Here is a 27844-nt window from a genome sequence, read left to right as displayed (position 1 = left end):
GGAGCTTCGTTCTGAAGTAGCAGAGAGCGTCTGCGACGTGTATAGAGAGTGAGATACGAGAGCCTGCTTCTTCTTGACGGTTGTCGCGTGAAGGAGATAACCTATATGATCGTGACTGTTATCTGCACGAACTACACGGCTGTCGAAGAAAGACGACTATATAGCGTCAAGGAGCGCTCTACTGGCTACGAGGAGCGCAAAGGCGTAAATTCCAACATCGCCGGTATTGTGCGGCTTCCGTCCGAATGGATATCGACGACAGAGTGGTATGAAGGAAAAAGTTCTCCGGTTATAGACTGAAGGAAGCCTCGGAGGGCTAAGCTCTATCATGAAGGCCGAGCATACGAAGAGGAAGGGCGGGGGGCACTTACAAGTGGATGTACTTGACTGGAGTATGCGAGGTATATCATAACGTTGGGCACGGATGACAAAATATGACAGCCGGGAGAGTGCACTTCACTCTCTGGGACTGAAGTTTCTCGTGCTTGGTACTGACACTCGCGATGATAATTTCAGTCGATTCGTCTAGCGTTATATGCAGTACGAGCCTACTGAAGCAGATCGCGGTACATCATGCTCATCGTAGTAAACCGCATGAATGCCGAATGAATATCGATCACAACGACGATCGCGCACACCTCCTAAGCCCGAAATAGTCGCATAAATGGTCTCGGTGCTGGACAAGGACGCACACGAGTTCGGTAAGAAAGACGCACATGAGGCCTAGATGAACCTCAGTCGATATCTAGGGAGGTGCTGATCAAAGCTGATGATGGAGCTTCGTGAAAAATAAAGGAAAGCGCACAGAGCGAGGTCCGGACGTGGTGGACGCGAAGGAATCAACGTCTATGATCATGACTCCAATCCGGGCAACCTACATGGATGGTGGCCGAGCAAAAGTGGTTATATCGCGTCAATATCCGAAATATGAGACTGAAAATGCGAAAATCACCGATCGGGGAGACAGAGGCACAGACTTCAGTACTGCGTTGAACTTGGCAGTGTATCCTCGAACGATAAGATAGACAAGCTCAACATCTCGAATGCAACCTCCGAAATTCGTCCAGAAAAGCTCAGAGACGAAACGGGCCGACTCATGGGTTGTGATCATACGAAGGATGGGAGGATGGCCTCGCCCTACTCTCAGGCTGTCAAAGTGTTGGCACTCGTAACGCATCTAGACCCAAACATACGCACGAAGACTCAGAGGGTGCGGACAGAGACAGAGATCGCGCGCGCCTAGCAACTGACTGAGAGCCAAGCAGAGATGGACGGGGCCGGAAGGTGATGGTTGACCGTTGGCCGTGCATATGAGGATTAGGCGTCTGGCGAAGAATGCAACACGATGCGTGGATTGCTATATGTCGGAGAATGGATGAAGATGGGCAGGAGGTTGAGAGTCGAGAGATGCCACGGAGATAATAGGAGTATGATTGAGGCAGCGGGATGTGGCCTCGATGATGAGCACACAGGAAAGGCCGTAGAGAACGGAGCGTTGGACAGAGGACGAACGGGTGGACCTAGTACAGGAATCTCCGAAGAGTGGATGGGAATGGGAAACGTCCGGGCTTTGTGCTCGTGTGCGACAAGTCATGATCACGGACGCCGGAGCAGCGACAACGGTACTGCTGCGGATCGAGGCATGCACCGGGGGCATGTATGCAGTGAGGTAGGAGCTGGGAAAGGGGTGCCCATTTGCGTGGCGGGTCGTGTGCGACGTTTACCGACGTGAATATAAGATCGCCGTGGACTGAAGCTCGACACTGCAGATGATGACAGCGACGGAGGGACCAAGACAGAACGGAGAAGAAGGCGTGCCCTACTTCTGGAAGATAGATATCAAGTGGGTTAAACTCGCAAAATCCTCCCATATGCCGCACTGAGAGGAGCGGGAGAGATTTGTTGGGGTACTCTGTCGAGGACTGGGAGGACAAGAGGGTCAAGGAGATCATGGGAGAGAGTACGAAGGTGTGTTGTGAGAGTCATTCCGAGGTCTTGAGAGTGCAATGTCATGGTAAGCACTGAGAATAATGACCAGAGGACGCTCGTAGAGAAACGACGTCGAGCTCGATGACGAGGAGAAAACGGTCGACGATGAGGAGTGTGTGTGAGACCAGTGTGTGGCGCTCAAGCGCTCAAATTTCAACGCGGGGATCAAGCTGATGACGTCATCTTCCTGGAATCGTTTCGTCTCTCAGTCTCTCTCCACCATGTCCCAGTCCTCTGCATACTTGTCGATTATATTGTTCTGACCCCGAATGGCGACCACACTGTGCTTTTGTATGAAATGACTCTGTGCGTACTCTGGCACCACCTTTCCGAGAAATCGCGCTCCATCGCGATCCTTACCCATACTCCCCGACTTTTGGCGACCTGACAGGATTCACATGGACATTCTTATCGAGAATATGCGCTGCCGGAAGTGCTGTTTCTGTTCTCGGTGGTTGAGAGGTGAACAATCGAGTAAAACGTATAGCAACAGTTGTGGTTGAGGTACGGCGATGGAGGTTCGTCTGAGCAATCTCCTAGTGTTAGTTCGTGCGCTGACAGAGGGCGGAACTCTAACCCTACTCCACTCCTGCTTTTTGAACATGCATATATGTCCTCTCCCGGCTCAAACTACCTCAACTAATCGACGCCACCAACGGCCAACAAATCAACCCTCTTCTACTCCGCTCTCCTTTCGAATGCTCGTGCAACGTTCCTAGCTTAGGTTTCGTGCTCTACCATCAGAAATATCTCCCTCTAGATACGGGAGTTCTGATCATCGTCATCCTCGAATCAATCCTTCCAGCCGTTCGGCCAGAGTCGACCGTCTTGATATTACATTGCTTCTGCACTCGGCCGTCTCCCGTGCATCCAACCTTCACCTTCGTATGTTCCTCTATGCTCTCAGCCCTTCTCTGTGATTTGATTCTATCACCGCGCATGCTAGCTAGGCTGAGTGCGACTACCAATCTGTCCGTTTTCACTTCTTTTGGGACGTTGGAGGAGTAGGCCTTGGTTGGCTGAATGCTTATGCGGATGTTTATGTAGGAATCTGCGGTTTAATCCGAGTATCGAAGTCTGGGGACTATCTCCGTACGTCCTCGTCCCGTTTGTGTCTCGTTCCTTTCAACGTCCTTCCTCTACCAACCAATCAAATCACTGACTTTACTCTTCAACACAGAACGAAACCGAATGGCCCAACGGCATCGCCATCCTCATGTCCTTCATCTCCGTCATATGGATAATGTCGGGCTACGACGCGCACTTACATCTCACCAAAGAATGCTCGAATGCGGCGATTGCGAGTCAGCGGGCTATCGTGCTGACGGCGGAGCCGTGGGGCTTGTTGGGGTGTTTCTTGATGCTTGGTATGTATTCGCCACCCTGCCTCTTGTCTCTTGCTGTCTTTGAGCAGGGTGTGGTAGTATGGTGCTGGTGCTGACGGTGCGATGGCATGGACATTGATTGCGTATACAGTGCGCGATATACCCGCGGTGATCGTCTCTGAGCTTGGGCGTATTGTCTGCAGGTGTAAACGCAGAAGACGGCGATGGCTGTGATGGCGATGATGATTGTGTGCAGGTGCGTGTCCTAGCCTACTCTCCCGGGAATAAATTAGTGCTGATGAGATTTTGGGCAGTGTCTTCATGTATGTATGCTTTGAACATTGTTTTGCAGATGGTATGACTACTAACGTTTCGGGTGTCGAATAGGGGCCAGGGTTATATGGTCGCCATATGTACGTCTCCCGTTACCCCTGTGACCACTCCCCTCTTAACTCACCTCCCTCCCCCAGCCCGGGTCATCTACAACTACGACCGCGATGGCGTCTTCCCCCTCTCCTGGATCCCCGGCACCGTCAACAAACACATCGAAACCCCCGTCAACGCCGTCTGGATGAACACCTCCATCGGGATCCTCCTCCTCATCTACGGTGGCTCTCTCGCCATCTCTCCATCGGCGCCTACGTCGCCTTCACTTTGCCCGTTGTTCGTCGTGGGTAATCGGTTCTGGCCGGGCCCGTGGAATTTGGGACGGTGGAGTAGGTTGAGTGGGTCGGTTGCAAGTGGGTTTGCGTTGGTGATGATGCAGGTGCTTTGTTTTCCGACGGTGAGGGGAGTGGATTTGGATGTGCAGAGTATGGATCCGGATTGGACGGTTGTGGCTTGGGGAGGTGCGTACTTTTTATTGGGTGGTGAGGATGCGGGCTGATTGCGGTTGACATAGGTCCGATGTTTTTCGCGATGGTGTAGTGGGTTGTGGATGTGCGGTGAGTACAGCTCCGTTCCTCTCACCTCTCATAAAACTTACAGTCGCTTTGTGCCACAGTAAATGGTTCAAGGGACCAAAGGTTCGTCTTATCGCCCCCCTTCGTCCTCACCTTCACCTCTGTAACTCACCAGCAAACCCTTCCTTCCCACAGATCAACGTCGAGCATCAGATGCTCACCCGACCTGCTGACGCAGACGCAGCTCAGGCACCTTCGCTTGCGTCGTCTGAATCGATTCCCGGGAAGGGGGCTTAGGCCTTGCGTTCTCATTTGTGCCAACTGTTAGGAAGGGTAAGGGTATGGAAGGTGTTCGTTTGAGTGCGCGTTTGAGTATTGTGTGTTGGATTGTATCAACTTTAGACCGGAGACTTCGGGGTGAGGGAGTGCACGGTGGGTGTTTGCATGTATAGAACCTTTCTTGGTTGTATTATCTGATGTTTTCCTTCGTTGCTTCTTTGCGCGGAGAGAGTTCATTTCGAGAAAGCGAGCGAGGGTAGGTACCGCCGCCGACGGATCTATGCGTTGACTGTGTTCGACTGTGACCTTGCTATTCGTTCTTGGTGACTTCGGGACGTATAGTGCGCTATGCCGGTCCGTTTGGGTTTTTTGGATAAGTGCGTGTTATGTCAATCGCCTTCTCTCCATGCAATGGGTAGGTGGCGGAGTGCAGTACATATACTGGATCCATTTTTGTGTTCTTGTTCGCTGCAGGATGTACGATTGGGCCTATGTGCTCAGTCCATCATCGATAGAAACATACTTGTGACTATGGCTTTCGTTTTCTTTGTTCACACGACCACTTCATCGCGTATACCCTCATCGACGACATGGGCTACACAAGTGCCCTTATCTGTCTATAATCCGAAGTCTTCCTAGCTGTGGTCCGGGCCCATCGCGTTCGTACTCTCTATGTTGACTGCGCTGCTTCTCCTTGCATCGGCTACCTTTTGCCTGTTACAAGAAGGGAGGCTGCAGCATGGAGACCTTGCTGGCGTTTCTCAGCGCCTATACCACCCCCATCGTGGGAGCCGATGAACTTGATATGCACGCATACGCCTGTGCGTCGTTTACCCTTGCTCTTGTCTCGCTGGTGGTCCCCGTCTATCCACCATAATGCGCCCACTTTTCTCGACTTTTGAGCGGCAGTTCGTGCTGTGGAGAAACAAAGGTGCGACTGTGGACCTCGTCTTATTTTCTCACACGACCAACTCGTCTGCAGCATGAATGAAAGCTAGGCAAGCAACCTTATCTGTCCACAATCCGAAGCCTTCCTTGGCTTCTGTCGAGGCACTGCTCTTGTTCTTGTTTTGTCAACTGGCTACTCCTCGTTGCATCGGCTATCTTCTAGTCGTGACCGGAAGAGAATGCTATGCCATGTAGACCTCGTTGGCGTTTCCCAGCGTATGTGCCACCCTCATTGTGGGAGCAGATGGACTTGATATGCACACATACGCCTGCGCGTCGTTCACCCTCGTTCTTCGCATCTCTCCTCTGTGCTTGACGTCCATGTCTCAAATCGTCGGCTTCACTTTTGGCTCCTTCGGAGACATCCTCTCTATACTTCAGCTCGTTCGTACTGTCCAACGTTTGTTGAGCGACAGTCTCGGCGCCTCATCGGAGTATCAAGACCTACTCCTTGAGCTCGACAGAACATTACGTGTTCTTCACCTGGTCCAGGGCGTCACCACTCCTCGCCATGGCTCCGGATCTCTGTCGATCAACACCCATGAGGACCTGAGATTGTCTATCAGTCGTTGCCGGATCGTCATATTCGATCTTTATGTGAGGATTCAGAAATTCCGGGAGAGTTTGAGGAAAGGAGGATCAGGTAGCAGGATGAGGGATTCGTGGCGTAAAATTGGATGGGGATTATTCAAGGTCGATGAGTTGGTGGACATTAGGAGGAAACTGAAGGATGAGGGTGATGTTATCACAACTCTTTTGGACGTCTCCAACTCGTACGTTGAATTTCCTTCCTCTGAATTCGGCGTACGTATACCTCATATCTCTTCCACAATGGCGCATATAGTATGGCCATCAGTAGAGTCGAGGATACCGTGCGTGAATCACAAACGACGGTGCTCGAAATCAAGCACTGCATCGCGGAAATTCCGGAGGTCTTGGGCCATTACTGGGAGGGAGGCTCTACTTTCCGAGATCGACCCATTATCTTGAACGACATGCTCGGTCAACGCATTCAGCTTCCACTTCACCTCTGTAAGACCGCTAAAGTATGTCACATTTGTTTTTCGTATCATTTAGATAATGACACTGTTTACCCCAGGACTTCGAAGGTTTCTTGCGCTTTCATTATCAAGGCAAAGCCGGATATCGCTTCATCGTTTCGGGAGAGTACGATCTTTCGTCAGAGTCCAGCAGGAACTCACTATCGCCTAGCAATTGGGTGGTTCGTCCGGGTACCGTCATTGACATGAGCGCCCGCCTTCGCACTATTCGATATCGGCGGTGCTCAGAGGTTGATGATCAGAGCAACACCGACACATGTCCCGCCTGTTCGCATTCGCTACCTGAAGGTATTGCACTTACGCCGAGCACAGAAATGACATGGCACGTACTGGTCTTGACTATCTTGTTATATTGTATAACGCTAATTCATGTCTTTTACGGGCTGTCAGCTCTTATTGCTCTGCTACGCTTCTCGTATCGACAGGAGAAGCAGCCGTACCGTCCCAGAGCGAGATTCCTGTTGCGGGTCCTCGTTTCTACGACGGATCGTTCGAGGAGCTTCGTTTCGGGAACTCTTTCCCTGACGAAATAGAAGCAGTTTCGCTCCCATACTGGTGTCCGTCCGCAATCCGAATATGGAATGACCGAGACGATGCGCGATTCCTCCGTCGAATCAACGTGATTGAGACATCTATGGATGATATTAGTTTGTCATATGTACTATTTCTTGCGACTCTACGCTTATTGACCTGTGTCTGTTATGCTTTGCAGATTCCTTCGAAGATTTCTGCCATTTCAGCAACCGTTTCCGCGTTCCGTTTGCAACAAAGATCAACGGAGATGATATCACAGATCTCGCCTCCCACGAGGCTTTCGGCTTCACTCATAATCTCGACACCATTCTCTCCCAGCGTCACCCGTACTGGGGAAAATTAGCAGATTTGATCAACGAGATGAGTATTATCCTCATGAACGTATACAATGTTTTTCCCAGTCCACCAGGAGATGAAACTCCCAGCGCACTCTCTCCTCTCTACCCGCTGCCGATTCAGCTATTGTTTCAACAGTGTATGCAAGTCCTGCTTCAGTTCAATCTTCGTGCTGTGGAGATCAAGCGGAAGGCAGGCGAGAGATGTGATCCTGAAGCTCTGTTTCTGGAGACGGAGGCATTGGTGGTGGAGACCTGTAGAAACATGGCGGAGCAGAACTACATGTTGAAGTCGATGATGAAGTTTTCAGAACGCGCTCTAGTGAGTGTGTATATGCTCTCGCACAGAACGTGTGGCTGATGAGGAACTTAAATGCTAGCGTCTTCGAATGTTCGGTGTAGCATTGGCGAAGCGATAGATATCATGAGTTGAGGCATAAATATGTTGGCATTCCTTTGTTAATTATCACGGTATAGGAGATATATGTAGCGGTTGGTATCGATTTTGTTCATCATCTTCCAAGAGAAAGGTCTGGTTTCAAATTGACGGATGTGGACCGGGATGTGATACTCAGTTGTCACTGATTTTGGACGCCCAAAAAAAGCTTGTTCCGCTCGCATCCCTCATCCACCTCAACGACGACCCGTGATTCCGCCCTTCTTTTTGATGCTATGCTACGTGGGTCTCTTGCTAAGGTGTGTGTGCCATTTGAAACCACAAATGCGAGCGGGAACATGTGCACGGGAGGCTACCCCCGCATCGAGTTTGCACAGAATGTATATTGCATTTTGATGCCCCAACGGGACGAAGTTATGAGATATTAAACTCATCACGAGTTTGTTCCATCATTTGGCAATGTGCCGCTCCATATATGCCCTGGTAAACAGGTTCATTCATATTCCCCCATAGTCAGAACGCTCCGAGCCACCCATTCAGAATTCTCTGCGCGATTTCTCATCTACACCATCTCACCTCGGTATCCCCGCCATAATGGCCTTTGTCACCATCATTGTCCAATTATTACTCACTGGCATTTCTTTCACTATTGCGAAAGGCAGGTTATCTGCTACTATCGCTCGTCGCCGCGCATATTCAGCTTCTCCTGCTGTAGTATCGAGATCCGGTCAAAATTTTGGAATTACCACTCTCGACGCAACTAGTGATCCACAACTAAGCTCTAACTGGGCAGGCGCTGTTTTGACCGCTGACTCCTCGGTACTAGATACCACATTCATTGTCGCTTACAGTGGGTACCCATCATATTAATTTCTTTGCCTCTGTCACAGACATATACCTCAATAACCGGCACTTTCATTATCCCTTCTCCCTCCTTTCCTTCAAGCACTGCAAGAAGCTCTAGCACCTACTCAGCAGCAGCATGGGTTGGCATTGACGGTGAAAACTGCTCGACTGCACTTCTACAAACCGGAGTGGACCTTACCGTATCTGCGAACGGCAGTGTCTCGATCAACGGTACGTATAAATGTTTTAATTCATAAATGCAGCTTGTCTGATGTCTGATGTTGCCCGCTTTCCACACAATTCTCACGATAGGGTGGTATGAATGGTATCCTGATTTCTCTCATGATTTCACTGGTATACAGTTCTCGGCCGGAGATACAATAACTCTGGCCGTCAGTGCGAACTCCACCACCTCCGGAAATGTCTTAATCGAAAACACGTCAACCGGTCAAAGCGTCAATCATATCTTGACATCGACCTCTGCCCTCTGTCAGACCAGCGCAGAATGGATCGTCGAGGACTATCGACTTGGTGCAGAGACTGTGCCACTCGCTAACTTTGAGACGGTGAAGTTCACTGGTGCGCAAGTCGTAGCGCGTAATGAAGTCCTAGGTCCAGAGGGAGCAAACTTGATCAACATGGTCAATGCAGCAGGGAACGTCCTTACAGAAACTCAGATTGATCCAACATCAGTCACAGTGACCTACCAGTGAGATTTGATTTTCATCAACTGCTGTCTTCAGGACGATATATAATTTATTTCTTCTCCTTTTGACGAGAAGAAACATTTCGGACGCTATCACTACGTCGACTCTGAGCAGTGGCACTATAACGACGAACGGTCCATCAGACCCACATGGCTCATCATCCATTACCGCTTCGAGTTCACAGACAGCATCGAGCGTACCAGCGATCCCGGTATCAGCCAAAGGTCGACATGCTCGGCCTATAGGAGCGCTAGTGGGCGGAGTCGTCGGAGGAATGTTGATTGTCTCCATTATTGGCATTGCCGTTCTCTGTTACTATCGTCGTCGACATGAAAGGATCGCAGTGCGCCCTTCCATCCCACATATCAGCCCTTTCCTTCCTGGTGGAATCAAGGAAACCACACACCCATTAGCTGGAACGATACCAGCCGATTTCGTACCTGACCGACGACATACCATTACTGAATCGACCCGTTTACGTGTTCGACCTCCATCTCTGCTGTCGATTTTGAACGACATCGGCCCAATACCGTCGTCCGACGTCCTTCCAAGTGTAATCGATATTCACGCTGGTTCAAGGACGATAGCCACGACACCAGCTAGTTCTATTTCGGCTGCGCCGTTTTTTTCTTCGAGTAGGAGCCACGTGAGGAGTGCCAGCAAGGGGAGAGAGAGGGAGAGACGGCTTGAGGAAGAGGTCGACAGGCCGAGAGCAGAGAACAGGGAGATACGAGAGGGTATGATGCTAGAGGCGGATTCACTACCAGAGTATAAGAGCACGAGAACAGCTGCTTGAGTACATCGGACGTGAAATGTGCTGATGATCCATAGTGGACGTGCGCTACCCCGTCCCCTTCCCATACAACTGATGCAATCCCCACTGGCATTTACTGTTTTTTCACTGTTGCAGGCATTGGGCGTATACACGATGACTTCTTCCTTATTCTGACGCGATTGGTCAAAAAGTGTGCGCAGCGGCTCACGACGGAAATAGTAATAAAAACAATATAGTACTCTACCCATTATTATAAGGTACACATCCTTCCTTCTTTCCCCTTTACCAGCCGAAGGACCACGGAACCCACCGGTGAAGCCACGATCGTTGGTCCATAGCCGTAGGGTGCTTGCCCGGGCGCGTAAGGTGTGCCAGAGCCAGCGACGCGTGGATTTGGGTGGTAGCCAGGGCGGAAGTACTGGAGTGCGTACTGTAATAATACGACACGTCCGAGACAGGGTATTTCGAAGGATCGGAGACGGACGTCGACATATAATGATTGAGCGAAAGGAGCACATTGGGTGAAGAATGACCTCGCGAGGACGAATGCGCTCCGCTGTACGCTGCGCCCGCACCCGCACCAGCCATCCCAGAAGTCAAAATCGACGACTTTGCATGGTGCGTCTGTACCATTCCCGGCGTCCCCTGCCCACTGGCAACCAATTCCGACCCCGAAGCCCCAGCCGCCACATGCGGATTATCAGCATACGAAGGGATTTTCCGCTTCTTCGACCCCAAGTGATATACACCGCGCCATTGTGGCTCACCACCCTATCCGGGTCGAAATTCCCGTCGAATTCGTTCTTTGCGCATCGGCGCCGCAGCCATCAGAATAGGATGCCGGTGAAAACGAGGCTCACCGACGATGGCACCAGTGTTGGAGGAGGTGATGGAGAAAGATGAGGAGCTGCCGGTTGCGACGTTGTGTGCGAGATTAGAGAAGAGAAGGAAAGAAGGAAAGAAAAAGGGTGCGCGGGGTTGATGTGGTTGTAGATATTGATGGGCAGTAAAGAGTAAGATACGGTGATCACGAAGGGGTTCAGAGAATCAGGGTGGAAGGGAAGATATGCGGGATGAAAACAGGAAGACCAGACCAGATAGACAGTGCAGTACGATATCGCTCAGTCGCCGAAAGAGACGACATGACCGTAGCAAGGCGGCGAAAAGCGATCCAAGGCGACACAAAAATGTGAAGGATGCGAACGAAAGCGATAGGCGCGAAGAATCGAAGCAAGAGGAAGTCCAAAATCAACCACCACGATAGAAAAGGGAGACCGTACAACCACAAACGTGCACCGTAAATGCGACAGGGGCTCCCCTCGTGAATGCACGTATGCATGTATGTATTGGAGACCGAAGAGAAAAAACGGAACAAAACGAAACAAAAAAGGTGGAACAGGGTGAGGGGTTGGGTTGGGCCACATTCGGCCACGTGTGATGTAGTAGCATAAAACGGAAAAAGAGCAGAAGTCACGGAGGATGAAGATGAAACAAAGACGAGCGCAAGCATCGAACGACGGATCGCCCGGTGAAGCAACCCAGAAGACCAAAAACGGCTCAGAGAAAAGCGGAGAAAAGAGAAACGCCAGTACAAAAAGAGAAAATACGAAAAAGGGGCAATTATTCCGCAAAACATAACACCGATGTCTCAAATTCGAAAGAAGTGGGCCCCCGTAGCATAGAAGTGTATGCAACGAGGGCGGAGGTGTACGCGTAGAAATTGAGATAAAGAAAGTATGAAGACAAGATATTGGGAGGAGAGTATAGAAATGGGAGGATAACGGGAAGGTGCAGTTGACCGCGGAAAAACGAGAAAAGATTTGAAGATATTGCCTCATTGAGACAAAGGCAAAGAAAAGAAAAAGGCCACGGCACAAGGATAGAGGAGACTCACATAATAATCGTTTGCACAACCGTCGAAACCGCTACATTCGTCGTACTCGTTGCCGAACTCCTGCTCCCACTCCCCGTAGTCTGACTGCTCGTCACAACCGCGAGAGACGTGCTTCCGTTCGCATCGGTCGTGACAGAGGTGCTGGTGACGGGCGAGGCGGGGGTCGATCGGAGGCACGGAGGTAGCTGTTGTGCTATCGGTGGATGAAGCGACGGATGTGGTCGATATGGAGGTGGGTGAAGCGACGAAGGTTGTGTCGGAAGTGGTGGATGGAGCTATCGTGGAAGTCGCGGCTGTCGTTGACGCGGGATCGATTCTAGCTGTGAATGAATGAATGAGAGAGATGGTTAGTAAAGGCAGATGAGCAAGCAGGCACGCGAACACGGGTTAGAAACAAAAGAGGATGCGGGTCATGGTACAGATACTGAGGCCTTGAGGCTGCAGGACACAAACGAAAGCAACGATTGTTGGGGAGTAATATGATTCGCTCATAGAAAAGCAAAGGTAGATAGCGTCAGTAGGCGATCGCACGCGAATATGATAGAGAGCTCACGAAGAGAGAGTATGCGGAAAGAGAGTACGAACCGGAAGTCGTGACCGCCGAAGACGATGAGGGCCCGGCGGTGGTGCTCTTTATCGAACTGTCGCTCGTGCCAACGGTCGTACTAGCGCTGCTTCTGCTGGCGCAGACGATACAGAAGACATGATACGAAAAAGAAAAAGCGGGCCTATGCCCTTCCAAGACAGATGGGACTGTCTAATCTGCGATGCTGGGGTTGACTCGCGCTATCGGATCATCGACGACGATGACGGTTCGAGTTTGGAATCGATGCGAATAAGTGATAGAGGATCAGTCCCTGTCTTTCGCGAGCATACCTGCTGTTGGAGGAGCGGGAGGACAAGACTCAGAGGTTCTAGAAAATCATGCGTGAGAGTACGAAGGTGTGCTCTAAGAGTCACGACGAGAGGTTGATACTGTAATACCATGACAAGCGCAGGAAAAGTGACCATAGGACACTTGTAGAGCCATAACGTCGCGGTCGGGAACGAGAACGAAACGATCGAGGACAAGGACTGTGTGGCGCTCAAGCGCCACTTCGCGAGCATCAAGCTGATGACGTCATCTTCCCGGGACGCTTTCGTTTCTCAGTCAACAGCAGTCCTGCATACCATTACATCGTACTTAACCCGTGTAGTGACCATACTGTGGCTTTTGTAGTGTGTCCCTGGGCGTACTGTGGCACCACTTTCTCGACAAATCGCACTCTATCGCGATCCCCTCTTACCCGACTTTTGGCGACCTAACAGAATTCGCATGGTCGTTCTCGACGATCTCTGGTCCTGCTATGACACTAGTTATTTAAAATTCTCGCTATCTAGAATTTGTGCTGCTGGCAGTGCTATTTTTGCTCACAATTGTTGAGAGGTAGATGATCGGGTGGGATGTATACAAACAGGTGTGTTGAAGCACGACGATGCAGGTTCGTCTCAGCACTCTCCTACTGTTCATTCGTACGCTGATGGTACTCGTCAGTATAACCACACACCACTCCTGTTTTCTTTGCATATCACTGTCTTCTCTCCCAGTCGCTCGAACTGCCTCGGCTATTGTAAGCGCCACCAACAGCCAACCCATCGACCATCTTCTACACCGCTTCCAGATTTGAACGCACATCGATTCTCCTCGCTCGGCTCTCGTATTCGACCACAAGACATACCATCTTTCGATATCGACGTTCTTTCTGTTGTCGTCCTCGGATACATTGCTCCAGAAGTTCGTCCAAGCTCTCCCGTCCTGATGGTGCACTGCATCGGTGTCCCTATTCCTTGCGTTCTTCACTATCGTATGTTCCTCTATACACTCGGCCCTACTCTCTATTCTCGTCGTATTCTCGGCCTCGCCAACTTGGCTCAGCCGTACGCTCTACGACCCAACATCATCTCCGTCGCCACTTTACTCCCGCTATGCGAGACACGGGCGATGGCTTAGCATTATGGGGCTGATCTCAGGACTGGGACACTCGATGTAGTTCTATGATACATACACCCCTTTGTGCTACATGTACCCCGGACAGATGTTCGGTGTCTAGACTTTGAGACATATCTTCTCGTATGATGTGGCGACCAGAGCTAAATCATGGTCAGATGGGCGATGCTGAGTTGGTAGCGTAGCACTGAACGCATACGAAGCATCTTTCCCGCTGGCCTACTCGTACACGGTAAAATCAGATGATCTGGTACCGTTGCTTCGGCCACGTCGCCTCGCCCGCCCATTTTACTATCTATAACTTCCATCCAGAATTTCCGAGTCCTTTCACTTTCTATACCGATGCTTCGCTGATGAACTATCAGTTTCTCTGTGTTCTTCACGACGTACAAATAAAGACTCAATTGCGTTCCCACCTCGCGGTGCTTGAGCAGGACGCGTTTACAGCGCGATGAAACGAGCGAAGATTCATCGCCTTAGCTCCGACATTCGTGAATGATTTGGAACAATATGCATGCTCACAAGTCTGAGCGTATGTCTGCTCCTACGAGGTACTCCATGATGACTTGAGACGTACACGTGTTTCGTTTCCTCTTCGATGACACTCGCTGAAATAGTGTGGCAGTTCTGCTCGTTTATAGCACCAAAAATTCTATGTCGACTGGAGCGACCGCTGCGAGCACAAAAAAGGATGCCGCACCTTGATTTACATCTTTTAATTAATCCGTTTGACCCATTTAGATTCATCGTCATCCACTCTGTGGAAAGGTCCTTAACAGCAACGGGTAACTGTCAATACCAATTCGTTTTTGATTTTCCCCTTGACTTGTCTGAACGCGCGATCAAAGCGTTGCACACTCCATACCTCGCCGGCGTTGCTTTCTTGTTAATAACTTTACTACGGGGAGCTGCGACCTTGGATGCTTCCCGATGTATGAATATAGGGACAAGATGCATTCTTTCGAACATCAGAAGTCGTGTTGAGCGATATCCGTTTCGCTCGGAGATGGCTCAGGGTGTTGCGGTCTCATTCAACTCGAATCTACACCCTATTATGCTGAACTGTCAAACTTTTGATCGCACATCGTCTAGACCCGCTGCAGAAGCGTAAGATGCAGTCTCACTTAGCCTCCAACTCACCGCTATTTGTGTGTGCTCTCACCGCGGCACAGTGTTGTCCATCTCCGTGGTCACCGTATCAACCCCTTCTTGCCGCCCAGCGACGTTGAGAATTGACCCTCTCCGCTTATCGCGTCTCCCGATTCGAGATAGGATCGACGATCGTACGGACGGTAGTCATATCTTCAGACGTGTTCGAAGACCTAAGGGGAATCTGTGTGGTTTGGTACATTGTTTGATCCACGGCTTTTGAACTACGGCCTTGCGCATGGATACGCGAACCATCTTTAGTTGTTCCGCTCTCGCAACCTGCATCAGGCGAAGCGAGGTGCTATCCTTGTTTGAAACACGCCTCACTGGGGTGCCATGGAGTGGAATTTATAGAATGGCCCATCAGAACAGTCAAGTGTTGGAGGTTAGGTATCAATGGAGCTGGTTTCCTTGTTGTATACTATCATTCCTGGGGTGTTCGGTATTTTAGCAGTGCTCTGTATTAGCTCGTAGAGCATCCAATACAGACTCAATTCTCCTCAATTCTTTTGCAGGTCATTGATATTGCTCTGCCGGGGCTAGGGGAAAATCCTTGAACGACCACATGAGCAGGAAGAAAGAGGGTTCAAGGGATACCACTTCGGTAAATGTGATTTAAACATGAGTTGTGCCTCGCGCTGTTGGATCGGGCCCGATCTGTACCAGTAAATCTTTCTGAGATGCCATCGATTTTGCATACCGTACGCCAATTTCTCCGGGGCACAGAGTCATCGTCGTTGTTGAACGGCTGAACATCATCCTTGTCGAGGGAGACAGCGAAGTCACGCTTTCCAAAATGGGAAGACATCTCTGTCTCCGCCCATACCAAACACTCCTCCAGGGCGTGGCAGAGCCACACGGTTAGCACCGCTTTCAGCGGGGTTGACAATGCCGCTGCCTCGGCATGGTGACTTCGTTGTGACTGCGGAGAAATTACCAAACACTCCTCCAAAACCACGGGAAACATTCCACACATCGTTCACCTTGCTTTTCGACCGGTATAACTGCATAGGAGGATAGCCTGAGTGTTTGCCAGCGTCTGTGCAAAGTCTCGCGCTCTCAGAATCACATACGGGGCGTAGAGAATACTTTTGCGGTTTCTTTACCGAACACCCCAGGAATGATAGTATCCCTACGGAGGGAATAGGAGTGAGCTCCGAGCCCGGTCCTGAGTAACTTCCATGATATCATCACACAGATAATCCCTTGACACACTTACAAATACTGATCAATTGTCACCTTACCATTTCAGACGCCATTGGTGTTCCCCTGCAATCGGATCGAGATCGTACATTGTCGCTAAGTGGTTGAGTTTTGATACAGATAAGATATGTTACTATGTTACGGAACTTCAACTTTTTCCGAACATCACTGAACTCAACTGTGTATTTGTGGTTGTGCCATCTGCTTCCATCATAATCTTCATAGTACTGATTACTTGCTCTTCCATTACCTAGTCACCAACTACGATCTTACTAAACTACCTGCCTTGTATACGAAACCAGTCATGATGTTCCCATATATTTTGTCGTCCGAATCATTAAGCACGCTCTATAAGTGTCCTATACCTGTAGGCTAGCGCCAGGTCGATTCAAATTCCACTAACACTGTTTGAAGCCTGCGACTTATCTCACTCACCAGGCTCAAAAGCAACCAACATTGCGGAGCTGGAAAGCATGACTATTTGGAGAATGTGTGGATGAATAGACAATTAATGATGTGGAATGTAACCACCTAGGTTTGATGGCTGGATGAAGAAATGGAGTGATGGTGGGAAGACAGCAGAGGCGGTTGCATGGAGGTGAAATATTTTGCTGAGATACTGCAGTGTTGATGACCTTAGGGGGAATCAATTGATGAAGAATCTAAAGGTATATATACATGATGCCTCTGCACATTCTCTCCACACCAGTCACTGGACTCACCCATTATGTCAACATCAGAACCACAAGAGGTTGCATTTGCTCAGACACTGTGGTAAAACAATCAAAGCTCATATTCATATAATGGTGTTTTGATTTGGTTTTATAGGTTGATTAGCAATTATGCCATTCTCTCTGCAAACAGTATGTCTTCCCTTATGGATGCATTAAAACTACTTAACATTTTCCACAGCAATGTGGCTCATGGACTTCTTATACACCTTGCCCATGGAATGGAGGGCAATTTGGTCAAAGAATCTAATGGGAACATCTATACTATTCCTGCTTAACAGATATTTATTTTTTGGCTACATGATTAGTGTATTTATAGAGAACTTCGACTTGTCAGGTGTATTAAGGTATTTCTGCAATCAATTTCCATCTCATTCAATACAATAGCTCATGTATTACACGAACAGTTGTAACTTGATCTTCCAAATGCAACAAGCATTTCAAATAGCCTCCATTCAAATCACCAATAGTGATTATCTGAGATTTTGATGATTTCATATTCACTTTCACTAATTTGATATTTAGTCCTCTTCACATTGAGAGTATATGCAATCTCTGGACAAAAGAAGACTGTACTTGTGATATGTTGCATCTTAACACTCATCAGACTAGGTGTTGGTATATGGGTACCTTACATGGTTTTCATTGTTGTACATCAGCATCAACACTAAGAAGTATTTGTCTTATAGGATGCCTCATTGGCCACAGGACTATCCACAAAGGGATCCATCTATGAATCATTGTCACCATGTGGGTTGTCAATTCCTGATGCTAAACTAGATGCTATGTGAGTAAAATCATGTATATACTGAGTAGGTGCTGACCCTTTTCACTTTAAAGACGTAAGTGATCAGGTGTTTCAAGGCATACCGTGCTCTGAACACATCCCAGTCCAACCAATCATATCATTTTTGGCACTTGTTTTTGACATTGTCATTTTCACAATCACCATAATGAAGACATACAGTCATGGCAAAGAGATGCACCGACTGGGACAGCTAAGTATTGTGCAACTTCTTCTTCGAGATGGTACAAAGATCTTGTATTTAAAATTATTGACGAGGTTTTAATATGTCTCCCAAAATATTCCACATAGGAATATCATATTTCAGGTGAGTAATTCCTTGACACAAAGTGGGTATAGACACTCAATATGCATCATACTGGAAGTATCATCTTTATTACTGCGACCATAAATGTCTGTCTTGAAATTGTATGTCTAAAACATCTGATATATCTTACAATGAACTAACAATATCAAAGATATCTATAGTTACACAAGGAAATGTGAGGCTTACATAATTTCATTGGCTTGATGTACCCAATATGATACAGCTAACAAAGCACATCTATACCAGCTTTCACCTACAAACTCTGTGTTTCAGGGCCTCATGGGGCCTTACTTCACAGCGCAAGCAACTTTTGATTATGGGAAAGGAGAAGAAATATTCAATGCTGACAATAATCAACCTCTTAGTCTACCAAATTTACTCATTACCCGACTGGTCCTCAACCTCCGCCTCTTTGACCAGGCACCAAATGCACCATCCTCAGGACACCTCCCAGACTTAGACTTTGTTCAAAACCGGATCCTTGGCAATATTGGGGCTCCATTGGACCATAGTCAATGGGACAGCCTCATGGATGAAGGAGTTGAGGGAGAGCAGGATGTAGAGCAGTATGATATAGGGAATAGAACTGAAAATGAGGTCAATACTATGGTTCCGGTGGTATGCATCTTTTTCACTTCAAGACAAAGCCAATATATTGATGATATATCTTTCAGATTTATGGGGAAGAAAGTGAAGCAATCCAGATGGTGGCAATCACAAGGGATGTTTAATCATAATTGTAAGTTCATGTTCATGTCAATTTAGTTTGAGTATTCTAACACCATCACAGGCCCCAGATAGAATGAAATCATCTGTTTCAGCATTATGTCTTTCTTCTTTCACCTTCTCTATTTTTCTTGATATTCTTGGAGCTTTGTTTCGCTTCATGGCATACTTCAGACCAGTAATGCAAGCTTTGGACTCTCTTTCTTGAGCCATTCAATATACATATCTTGGTATTTTGTCACAGGTAGACAGTAGACAGTGTATTTATTTGTGTGGGCAGCTATACAGCTTGCGTTTCTTGATCAAGTCACTTCCACATTATTTGGCCCACAGAATTTTCGGACCTCAAGGCAAAATTACGGTACACAAGAACATACATGGTGAAGCAATTTCCTAATGATTTCCGAGAAGTACAATCACCGGCCAGTCATATTCTAATGAATTCAAGGGGCAAAAATAGCAATGTAAGTCACCAGAATCGATAAATATACAGAAATAAAAATGCCTACTCTCTCTGTATCCATTTATGCCTCTTTTCACAATGAAGGGCATTGCTCAATCACAGACGGGGGACAGCCGTGTTCATCAGTGTCAAGCAATGCCTTGTCAGGCAATACAAACTCGGAATCAGCTAAATATCTTCACAATATAATAGTGCATCACATTATTGACATACAGGGTTGTATGCACAATCTTCGTTCGGAAAGCTGTGAAGAGCAACAATGAGGCAAGGTGCTTGTCAGTACGCCATTCGGTTCATGTGAGGTTCTAGGTGCATATTTTGAATTTTTGACATACTAGCAGATAAATTCCTCGCCGGGCTTTTAAGGCGGTAGAGGTGTGTAAAACACGAGTAAGTCTCCGTTGGTATCCGTTTCGGGGCACCAGTAGCCACAGTCCTGTCTCTTTGAAGCTTTCAGCGTGATAGGCTCCGCTATAGCTCTGGCAGTGAAGATGAGAAAAATGACAGCATGCAAGATCTTCGTCATTGCGGACATAGAGAGCTCAGAGTGTTGAATGATAACGCTAGGATGAAAGGATGAACAGAGGGCGAGTGGGCGCGTAACGGATCTGCTGCCCTGTTTTTATACCGTCCAACTTATAGCGAGTATGTAACGGTACTTCGAACCTGAAGGCATAGTCGCGTGGATGCAGAGCGCTCGAGGTATATCAATGGGCATATCGTGGGGACGAAAAGCGTCGAATGGAGGGTGGAATCAGTTCAGATGTCGGAAGTTCAGATGTCGGATCCAAAGCGGATTTATGAGGTCGTTCTTGATGGTGCGGAGCACATGATGATATTGTGTAAGACTTTTGCTCTATGCATCTATGGCGGAGTAAAGGCGGCTTATATTCGCATGTGAGAAGCATATCCAGGTACAGCACTCATGATTTCACGCTTCAGTAGTATATACTTTAGATACTAAAGCCTCGAATGAGGAAGCGGCATCGAGGACGATAAGCGCAGGGACGGGCTAACGAGATGCTTTAGACGATGGGTCGAAAGCGTGGCTCTGCGATGACCGGATTATTCAAGCATTCGAAATCTGTATACCATGATGTTCAGTGCGAACAAAAAGGCAAACGGGCAAGTTCACCTTCAATGGTGTGACCGAAGACTGTCAAGCTCGAGCTTAGCATTCCATGCTGGACCTCAAGTCGATTTGTCTAGCGTTATATGCAGAACGCTCAACTAATACTAGCCGACGCACGGACAACAATCATAACAACAATCGCACAAACCACGGAAGTATGAGCTAGCCACAGATATCGCTTGAGCTCTCAACGAAGACACATGCGGATTCAAAAGAACAAGTCGATCCAAGGACAATCTACGTGTGCGCGGGTTGGGAACGCCTAAGAGGTCTGCGTGAACCTCGGTCGACTTCTGAGGTGCTTGGCAAGACTGATCATAGAGCTTCGTTGGAAGTAGAGTCCCTCTGGTGCGAAGAGAGCGAGGTCCTCTTCTCTCGAATGCTGATGAATATGAAGTAGTCAGAATATATGTCGGTTGAGCAAAGACGACTGTATCGAGCCAATGAGCGCTTTGCAGGCTACGAGGAGCGCTAAGGCGCAGGGGCCACCATCGCCGATAGGGGAGACCAAGACCAAGCCCACTGCTGTAAGCTTGCTAGACAACGTGGAACGTGTTTGTGATAGCGAATGGACATCGTCAACAGAGCACAATACAAAAGGAACCTTCCTCCGCTTGTGAACCAAACGAATCCACGAAGGGCGAAGTTCCCTCAAGAACAACGAGGGCACGAGCTGGCCAAGTGGGCGAGCTCAAATTGGGACCGAGATAATCAGATTATTCGAGGTATTTCATGTCGTTCGATATGATAAACAGAATATGACGAGTGCACTCTATATTCTGCGACCGAAGACTCTCTAAATTGAGTCTGACGATCCGCGATAGACCTCAGGCTGATTGGTCTAGCGTTATACGCAGAACGAGTGTACTGAAGAATTTGGACATACACCACGCTCATCTTGGACGAGCGCGTGCACACCGAACGAAGAACAATAACAACGACGATCGCCCACACCTCCGAGGTATGAGCTGCCCATGGATACCGTCCCAGTGCTATACAAGGGCACTCATGAATGGGGTAACAAAGAACATATTCAGACACAGTCAACTTGCGCGTGGCTTGGGGATGCCAGTGAGACCTAATGAACCTCGGTCGATCGCTGTTGAGGGTACTCAGAAAGGTGACGATGGCGTTTCGATTGAAGGAAGGAGAGCGTCTGCGGTAAGCACATCCCGAGGCCCGATATAGTCACAGAAACCGTCTCGTGCTGAACAAAGACTGACACAAATCGGCAAGGACGAGCTCATTCGAGCATAACCGACGTGGGTGTGGCCCAGGGGAGCCAACGAGGCCTGGCAGTAAACGAAGCATGGTCGATCTCGGGTGAGATGCTTATGAAGGTTGGTCATGCAGCTTCGTTTAAAGTGGTGGACAGCGGCTGCGGTGCGCAGGGACGGAGTCAACGTCTACGATCGAGTCGAGCGAACGCGACTATAACGCATCAATGGGCGATCTACTAGACTGGTGACCAAGTCTGCTACGCGTGGGTGAGAGTGACGGCTGGCGCGAGTACTCTGCGTAGCAGCGATCTACAGCCTACGAGAAGTGCGAGGGCGGCGATGCCGACATCGCCGATCGAGGCGACTGAGGCAAGGGCCCCTGCGATAAAAGTTCGCCATATCGCTTTCATCCTCCGAAATTCTGAATCATCCAGAACAGCCCATAGACGAATACCAAACGGGCCCGGCTGGCGAGTCGTGATACAAAGATAGCACAAACGACCTCCCGCTACATCAACATTGAAACTCGCCCGTAGCGCCTCCATCGAGTGTTGAGCTATGTGAGGGATTCGTCGTGAAAGTTATGATCGTGACTCTCTTCTTGAAAGACTAAAAGGACGTCGAGAGCTCTTTGACCTCGAACGATACGCAGATAGACTTAACGTTGCGCATTTAACATCCAGCTCCTGAAGTTCATCCAGAGCAGTCCATAGACGAAACGGCCCGACTGGTTAGTCGTGATGTATCTAAAGATGGAACGGATGGCCTCGCGCTGCATCACACATGGATGGTCGCAGCGTTGGCAGTTCGTAGCGCTTCCATCGAGTGCTGGAGTATGTGAGGGAGTAGTCGTATACCGTCGTGACTGTTTTCTGGGGAGTCTACATAGAGCTCGAGTGCTATTTAGCCTCGAACGATATGTAGATGAACTCAATGTCTCGCATTCATCCAGTTCAGCCCAGAGACGAAACTGTTCCGACCCGTGAGTTTTGATCATACAAAGATGGCATAGACGGCCTCGCGCTATTCTGTCAAAGCATAGCGCCTCTAGGCCCAAACATACGCACGAAGACCCAACGATTGCGTTTACGAACTGAGATCGCGCGCGCCAGCTGACTGAGAGAGGAACCAGAAGGCGACAGTTCGCCGTACGCATGTGGATCAGGCGTCTGAAATCTGAGGAGGAATGGAAAGCGATGCGCTGGATGGATAGATGTCGGCGAAAAGATGAGCTTGAAAATCGAGAGGCGGCTCGAAGTTAGTTTGATGTGGCTGAAGCGCCGGAGCAGAGAAGAGGAAGATTGGAGAGTAGAGGGAGAGTAGAGTTCAGACAGCGGTATGTGGTCTCGATGTATCACGACCATTTATGAGGCGCAGGCATGCAGGATGAAGTCGTTCACGAAGGAATCATCTTCACTTTATTACAACAAGCCAAGCACACATGAGCTACCATGTCTGTATCTCTAATGCCAGGATGAATAGATGTCGGCCAAAAGTTGACAGTCGAGAGACGCCTCGAAGATGTGACAATTGTGGCCCAAGCGCCAGAACAGAAAGAAAAGAGGAGGATAACTCAGGAGTATAATTGAGACAGCAGGTCGATGACCAGAACACAGGAGAGCCCGTGGAGAACGGAGCGTTCGAATGAGCACGAACGGGTGAACCACTGGATGAATGTGGAAACCGTCGGGACATCGCGCTCAAGAGGGACGCTGGAGCAGCGAGAGTGGAATGGTTGCGGATCGAAGCATGCACCGGGGGCGTGTGTGCGGTGCGGTAGGAGCTGAGAAAGGGGTGCTCATTCGCGAGGCGGGTGGAGTGCGACGTTTACCGACGCGACCAAAGGAGAATTGTGAACAATAGCTTGACGCTGCTGACGACGACAACGACGAGGAACAAGAACAGAAAGAAGGCGCCGACAAAGGCGGCGATGAGCAGCACAAGGACGACGCGCTTGGCCTTTTCTTGTCAAGGCACGGCGAGATGCCGGTCCGCGCCGAGGGGGCCGCCACGTGTGTCTGACGTCAGCTGGAGCGGGTAAAAGGGAGACGGGCTGAGTTGACGTTTTGTTTTGCGGTTTTACCTTTTCGTTCCCTTCGACCGAACGCGCCGTCATCGAGCCGCCATGAGCTGTGAGTCCCTCTTCCGCTTATCCTCACTATCGCTTTCCAAACTCGAACCGTCATCATCGTCGACGAGCCGATAGTGCGAGTCGACCCCAGCACCGCAGCAGACTAGACAGTCCTATCTGTATTGGAAGGGCATAGGCCCGCTTTTTCTTTTTCCGTATCATGTCTTCTGTGTCGTCTGCGCCTGCCAGCAGCAGCAGCGCTAGTGCGACCGTTAGCACGAGCGACACTTCGATAACGAGCACCACCGCCGGGCCTTCATCGTCTTCGGCGGTCACGACTTCCAGTTCGTACACTTTTCCCTCATAATTTCTCTTCGGGAGCTCTGTAGTCAGTGCTAGCGGGTGCTGGCGCTATCTGTTTCTTTTTTTGTTTTGTTTTGTTCGTAATGGTCTCACAAGCAATCGTTGCTTTCGTTTGTGTTCTGCAGCCTCCGCATCTGTAACATCACCCGCATCCACTTCTGTTTCTGACTCGTTCTCCTCGTCTCCAGCTTCACCTTCGTCCGATCCTGCATCATCTACTACAGCTCCTACTACTGCCCCCGGTGTGCCTCGTTTTCCTTGTCGTGCTCTGTGCCTGCTTGCTCATCTGCCTTTACTGACCATTCCTCCTATTCACAGCTACAACCGATCCCGCGTCAACGACCGCCGCGACTTCCACGACAGCCCCATCCACCACATCCGACACAACCTCCATCGCCTCACCCACCTCCACCTCAACCACATCCATCGCTTCACCCACTGATAGCGCAACGACCACCTCCGCACCGCCGACCGATTCGACCTCCGTCGCGTCCGTCACCAGCACTCAGGTCACCACCGAACCGAATGGGAGTACGTCCACTGCGGTTGTGACGAGCAGTCAGGCTGTGGGGAGTGGGAGTAGTACGTTGGCGACGAGTTCGACGAATGTGGTGGTTTCGACGGTTGTGCAGACGACTATTATGTGAGTCTTCCCTCTTCTCTTGTTGTGTGCTGTGGCCTCTTTTTTCTGTGTCTTTCGATGAGCGATCGTTGTGTTTTTTTCTCGTTTTTCCGCGGTCGACTGCGCGTCTCCCTTCATCCTCCCATTTCTATACCCTCTTTTCCCACCATCTCGCCACATTGCATCCACGCGTCGTCATTTCCTCTTCATCCCCAATCCCTCTACCTACACTTCCCTCGTCCTCCTGTATTACGGGACCCACTCCTTTCGCTGCGAGACCCCGCCGCTTTCCAACCTGAGACATCCGTCTTGTGTTCATGCGGAAGCAAGGGCCCCTTTTCGTATTCTCTTTTTCGTACTCGTACTCGTACTCGCACTTTCCCTTTTCGTACCATATTGGCCCTCCTGGATTGTTTCACCGGCCGTTCTCGTTCTTCGTCCTTCGTCGGTGTTCCCTTCGTTTCATCTTACAACTTCTCTTCCGTCGTACGCCACTTCATCCCACATCTCCCAATACAATCCACCCTCCGCCCTATTCTACCTACTTTTCCTGTTCTTCTCGTTTCGTTTCTCCGTTTTTGGTCTTCACTTCGTTCTTCCCTTCCATACGTGCATACATCCGCGAAGCGCGGCTCGACAGCCCCTATCGCCACATCTGTCGATCTCGTGCGTTTGTGGAGGGAGGATTTCTGCTTTTGACGTGGGAGTCCATTTTTGGCCGTCTTTGTGCTTTTGGGACGTTTATGGTGGTGGTTGTACTTAGACTTGGTGTTGCACACACCGTGTTGGGTGTCTTTCGTACGATTCGGGTCGGCGCTGGCGTCTCCGCCTCGTCGTTGATTTTCTTCGCTGGGACGAGCTTCGCTTTTTCTTGTTTACCTGCTTTTGATGTCTTTTCGTCTTTTTTTACAGTTACGCCTCCCTTCCCGTCTACGTCCATACTGTACTATACTTGATACTTCTTCCTTCGCCCCCTTTGTTTCCTTATTCTTGTTCGGACGTCGCTCCTATCTTTTCGCATTGCGTATTCCCTTCTTCGTCCTTTCGACCTTCGACCTCTTGTCTTCGTTCTGCGCATCCTCTCATTCTCCAACTCGTTTTCCCTTTACTATCGGACACGCCTACCGATACGTCAACTGCATTCATCCTTTCTCTCTCCTTTTCTCCCTTCACGCTCTAATATCTCGCATTGCGTTCAGTCCGTCGCTGACCACTTCTATATTCATTCCACAGCTCAACCGATGCAGCCGGCCAAGTCTCCACCCTCACAACCCAAGCAACCCAAACCTTCACCTCCTCCCTCCCCGTCACGACCGGCGGCTCCACCTCCAGCTCCTCCAGCTCCTCCTCCAACACCGGCGCCATCGTCGGCGGTGTCGTCGGCGGTGTCGCCGCCATCGCCATCATCGGCCTTCTGTTCTGGTGGCTGAGGCGAAGGAGGGCGAAGGACGAATTCGACGGTAATTTCGATCCGGATAGAGTCGTGAGGCATAATGGTGCAGTGGATCTCGTGGGGGGAGCACCGGAGGGAGCGGAGGTGACGCCGTATGCTTATAATCCGCACGCTACGGGTGCGTTGGGGTCGGATCCGTTCGCGAGTGGGCAGGGGACACCGGGGATGGTGCAGACGCATGATGGGAAGTCGTCGATATTGACTGCTGGGATGGCCGGTGCGGGAGCTGGTGCGGCGTATGGAGCGGCGCATTCGTCGTCGCATGGACATCCGTCATCCAATGCACCGCTTTCGCCTAATAATTACACGTCGACGTCCGTCTCGGATCCTTCTGAGTATCCTGTGTCCGATGCTTCGTATTATCCTGGCACGCACTCCGGTACTTCAGCCTCGGGATACCATCCCAACCCACACGTCGCCGGCGCACCATACGCACCCGGACAAGCACCCTACGGCTACGGGACCAACGACCGTGGTTTCCCAGGCGGGTTCCGTGGTCCTTCGCCAGGTCCTTCTTCCAGCGAGGGATGGGCGGGTCCTGCCGCTGCAGGCGCCGCAGTTGGAGCCGTTGGGCCGACAGCGTTCAGAAACCCCGTGAGCGCGAAAGAGAGGGAGGCGTTGGCGAGGAGAGGAGTGGCGAATCCGACGCCGTCGGAGGTGGTACAGCATCAGGATGGGGGGAGGGTTCCGCAGAGGGAGGGAGAGGAGGGAGAGGGAGAGGAGGGGCCGAGTGAGATTCCGCCGAGTTATGATAGTATACCGGCGGATGAGAGGGGGAGGAGGTGAGGTGTGGGTGTGGAATAGGTGGTGGGTATATGCGTTTGCCGTTGAGCTTTACTTTCTTTTTTCGCTCGTCACCTTGTCGTGAGACGCCTTTTGCATTCATTCCTCGCCTCGCATCCTTTTTGCCCGTGCTGCTGCTTCTTTCTCTATCTCCGTGCTTTACGATACGTTCCATATCTTAACTTCAAACCGGTTCACGTTATGAGTGAATCATTGCGTGCGCTTCGGGTGGTGTTTTTGGAATGGATGGTGTGTGTCTCGTTCGTCTTCCTCACCGTCGTTCCCACTGTCCACCTTTCCGAAATTTCTTTGCAAATGTTCATGTTCACGACGCTGATATCTCCCCGCTTGGTTTCATTCAGTCTCTCCATCCCGTTCCGTTCAGTCAGTCACCTCGGTTCCTCGGTATACATCCTATCCTCCTCGTCTCGCCTCTTCGCCTCGGGCTTTAAACCCAGTGTATACATCTCGATCCGCTGCTCTCCCTCCCCGTCGTGTAGCCCCCGGACTCGGAATTTGCACCGTTGCGCTGTGGACTCCTACCTATGCTGACCTCCCTCCCTCCCTTCCTACCTACCGCCTCCCTCCTTGCCCGCCTACCCACCCACCAACATACGTTCCCGCTTTCGCTCACGACCCACGACCCTTTCGCTGTACATATTCCATGCCATCCCATGCCAATGCCGGACTTGCTCCCGTTTGAACTTCTCTGTATTAATTAATTAAACTAATGAACTGCTTTTTGCCCTTTGCCCTTTGCCGTTCTCTTTCCTCCGCTGGCTTCCTGGCCTCCGGCTTTGAAAGGGCTCGGGAAGGAAGGAAGAGTGGTATTAATGA

The 27844-nt window shown here is 49.9% G+C and overlaps 5 protein-coding genes across 5 annotated transcripts; all 5 read left to right on the top strand.

Annotated features, from left to right (window-relative positions):
* Nucleotides 1-2886: 2886 nt before the first annotated feature.
* STEHIDRAFT_163750 (uncharacterized protein) lies at nt 2887-4513 on the top strand (the record flags this gene model as incomplete). Its single annotated transcript, XM_007311459.1, has 10 exons — nt 2887-2960; nt 3037-3100; nt 3170-3356; nt 3518-3570; nt 3629-3637; nt 3709-3727; nt 3785-4162; nt 4216-4240; nt 4318-4339; nt 4412-4513. The coding sequence occupies 10 exons, from the start codon at nt 2887-2889 to the stop codon at nt 4511-4513; spliced, it is 933 nt and encodes a 310-aa protein (XP_007311521.1).
* A 4019-nt stretch (nt 4514-8532) lies between these two features.
* Nucleotides 8533-9323, top strand: STEHIDRAFT_25748 (uncharacterized protein; the record flags this gene model as incomplete). Its single annotated transcript, XM_007311407.1, has 3 exons — nt 8533-8589; nt 8661-8847; nt 8929-9323. Coding segments are annotated over 3 exons (639 nt in total), but the record flags the coding sequence as incomplete, so codon positions are not given.
* A 4144-nt stretch (nt 9324-13467) lies between these two features.
* STEHIDRAFT_163747 (uncharacterized protein) lies at nt 13468-13982 on the top strand (the record flags this gene model as incomplete). The annotated part of the gene is made up of 2 exons (XM_007311458.1): nt 13468-13473; nt 13527-13982. 2 exons carry the CDS (start codon nt 13468-13470, stop codon nt 13980-13982), a joined length of 462 nt encoding a protein of 153 aa, XP_007311520.1.
* A 3076-nt stretch (nt 13983-17058) lies between these two features.
* Nucleotides 17059-18905, top strand: STEHIDRAFT_116583 (uncharacterized protein; the record flags this gene model as incomplete). The annotated part of the gene is made up of 11 exons (XM_007311457.1): nt 17059-17105; nt 17160-17194; nt 17244-17409; nt 17470-17531; nt 17588-17634; nt 17752-17849; nt 17903-17904; nt 18022-18104; nt 18159-18174; nt 18398-18792; nt 18849-18905. The coding sequence occupies 11 exons, from the start codon at nt 17059-17061 to the stop codon at nt 18903-18905; spliced, it is 1008 nt and encodes a 335-aa protein (XP_007311519.1).
* Nucleotides 18906-26434: 7529 nt separating this feature from the next.
* On the top strand, nt 26435-27010 carry STEHIDRAFT_135777 (uncharacterized protein; the record flags this gene model as incomplete). The annotated part of the gene is made up of 1 exon (XM_007311456.1): nt 26435-27010. One exon carries the CDS (start codon nt 26435-26437, stop codon nt 27008-27010), a length of 576 nt encoding a protein of 191 aa, XP_007311518.1.
* Nucleotides 27011-27844: the final 834 nt, after the last annotated feature.

Source organism: Stereum hirsutum (assembly GCF_000264905.1).
Source record: "Stereum hirsutum FP-91666 SS1 unplaced genomic scaffold STEHIscaffold_27, whole genome shotgun sequence".
In the NCBI taxonomy this organism is placed as follows: Eukaryota; Fungi; Basidiomycota; class Agaricomycetes; order Russulales; family Stereaceae; genus Stereum; species Stereum hirsutum.
This window is presented reverse-complemented; position numbering and strand designations above follow the sequence as displayed.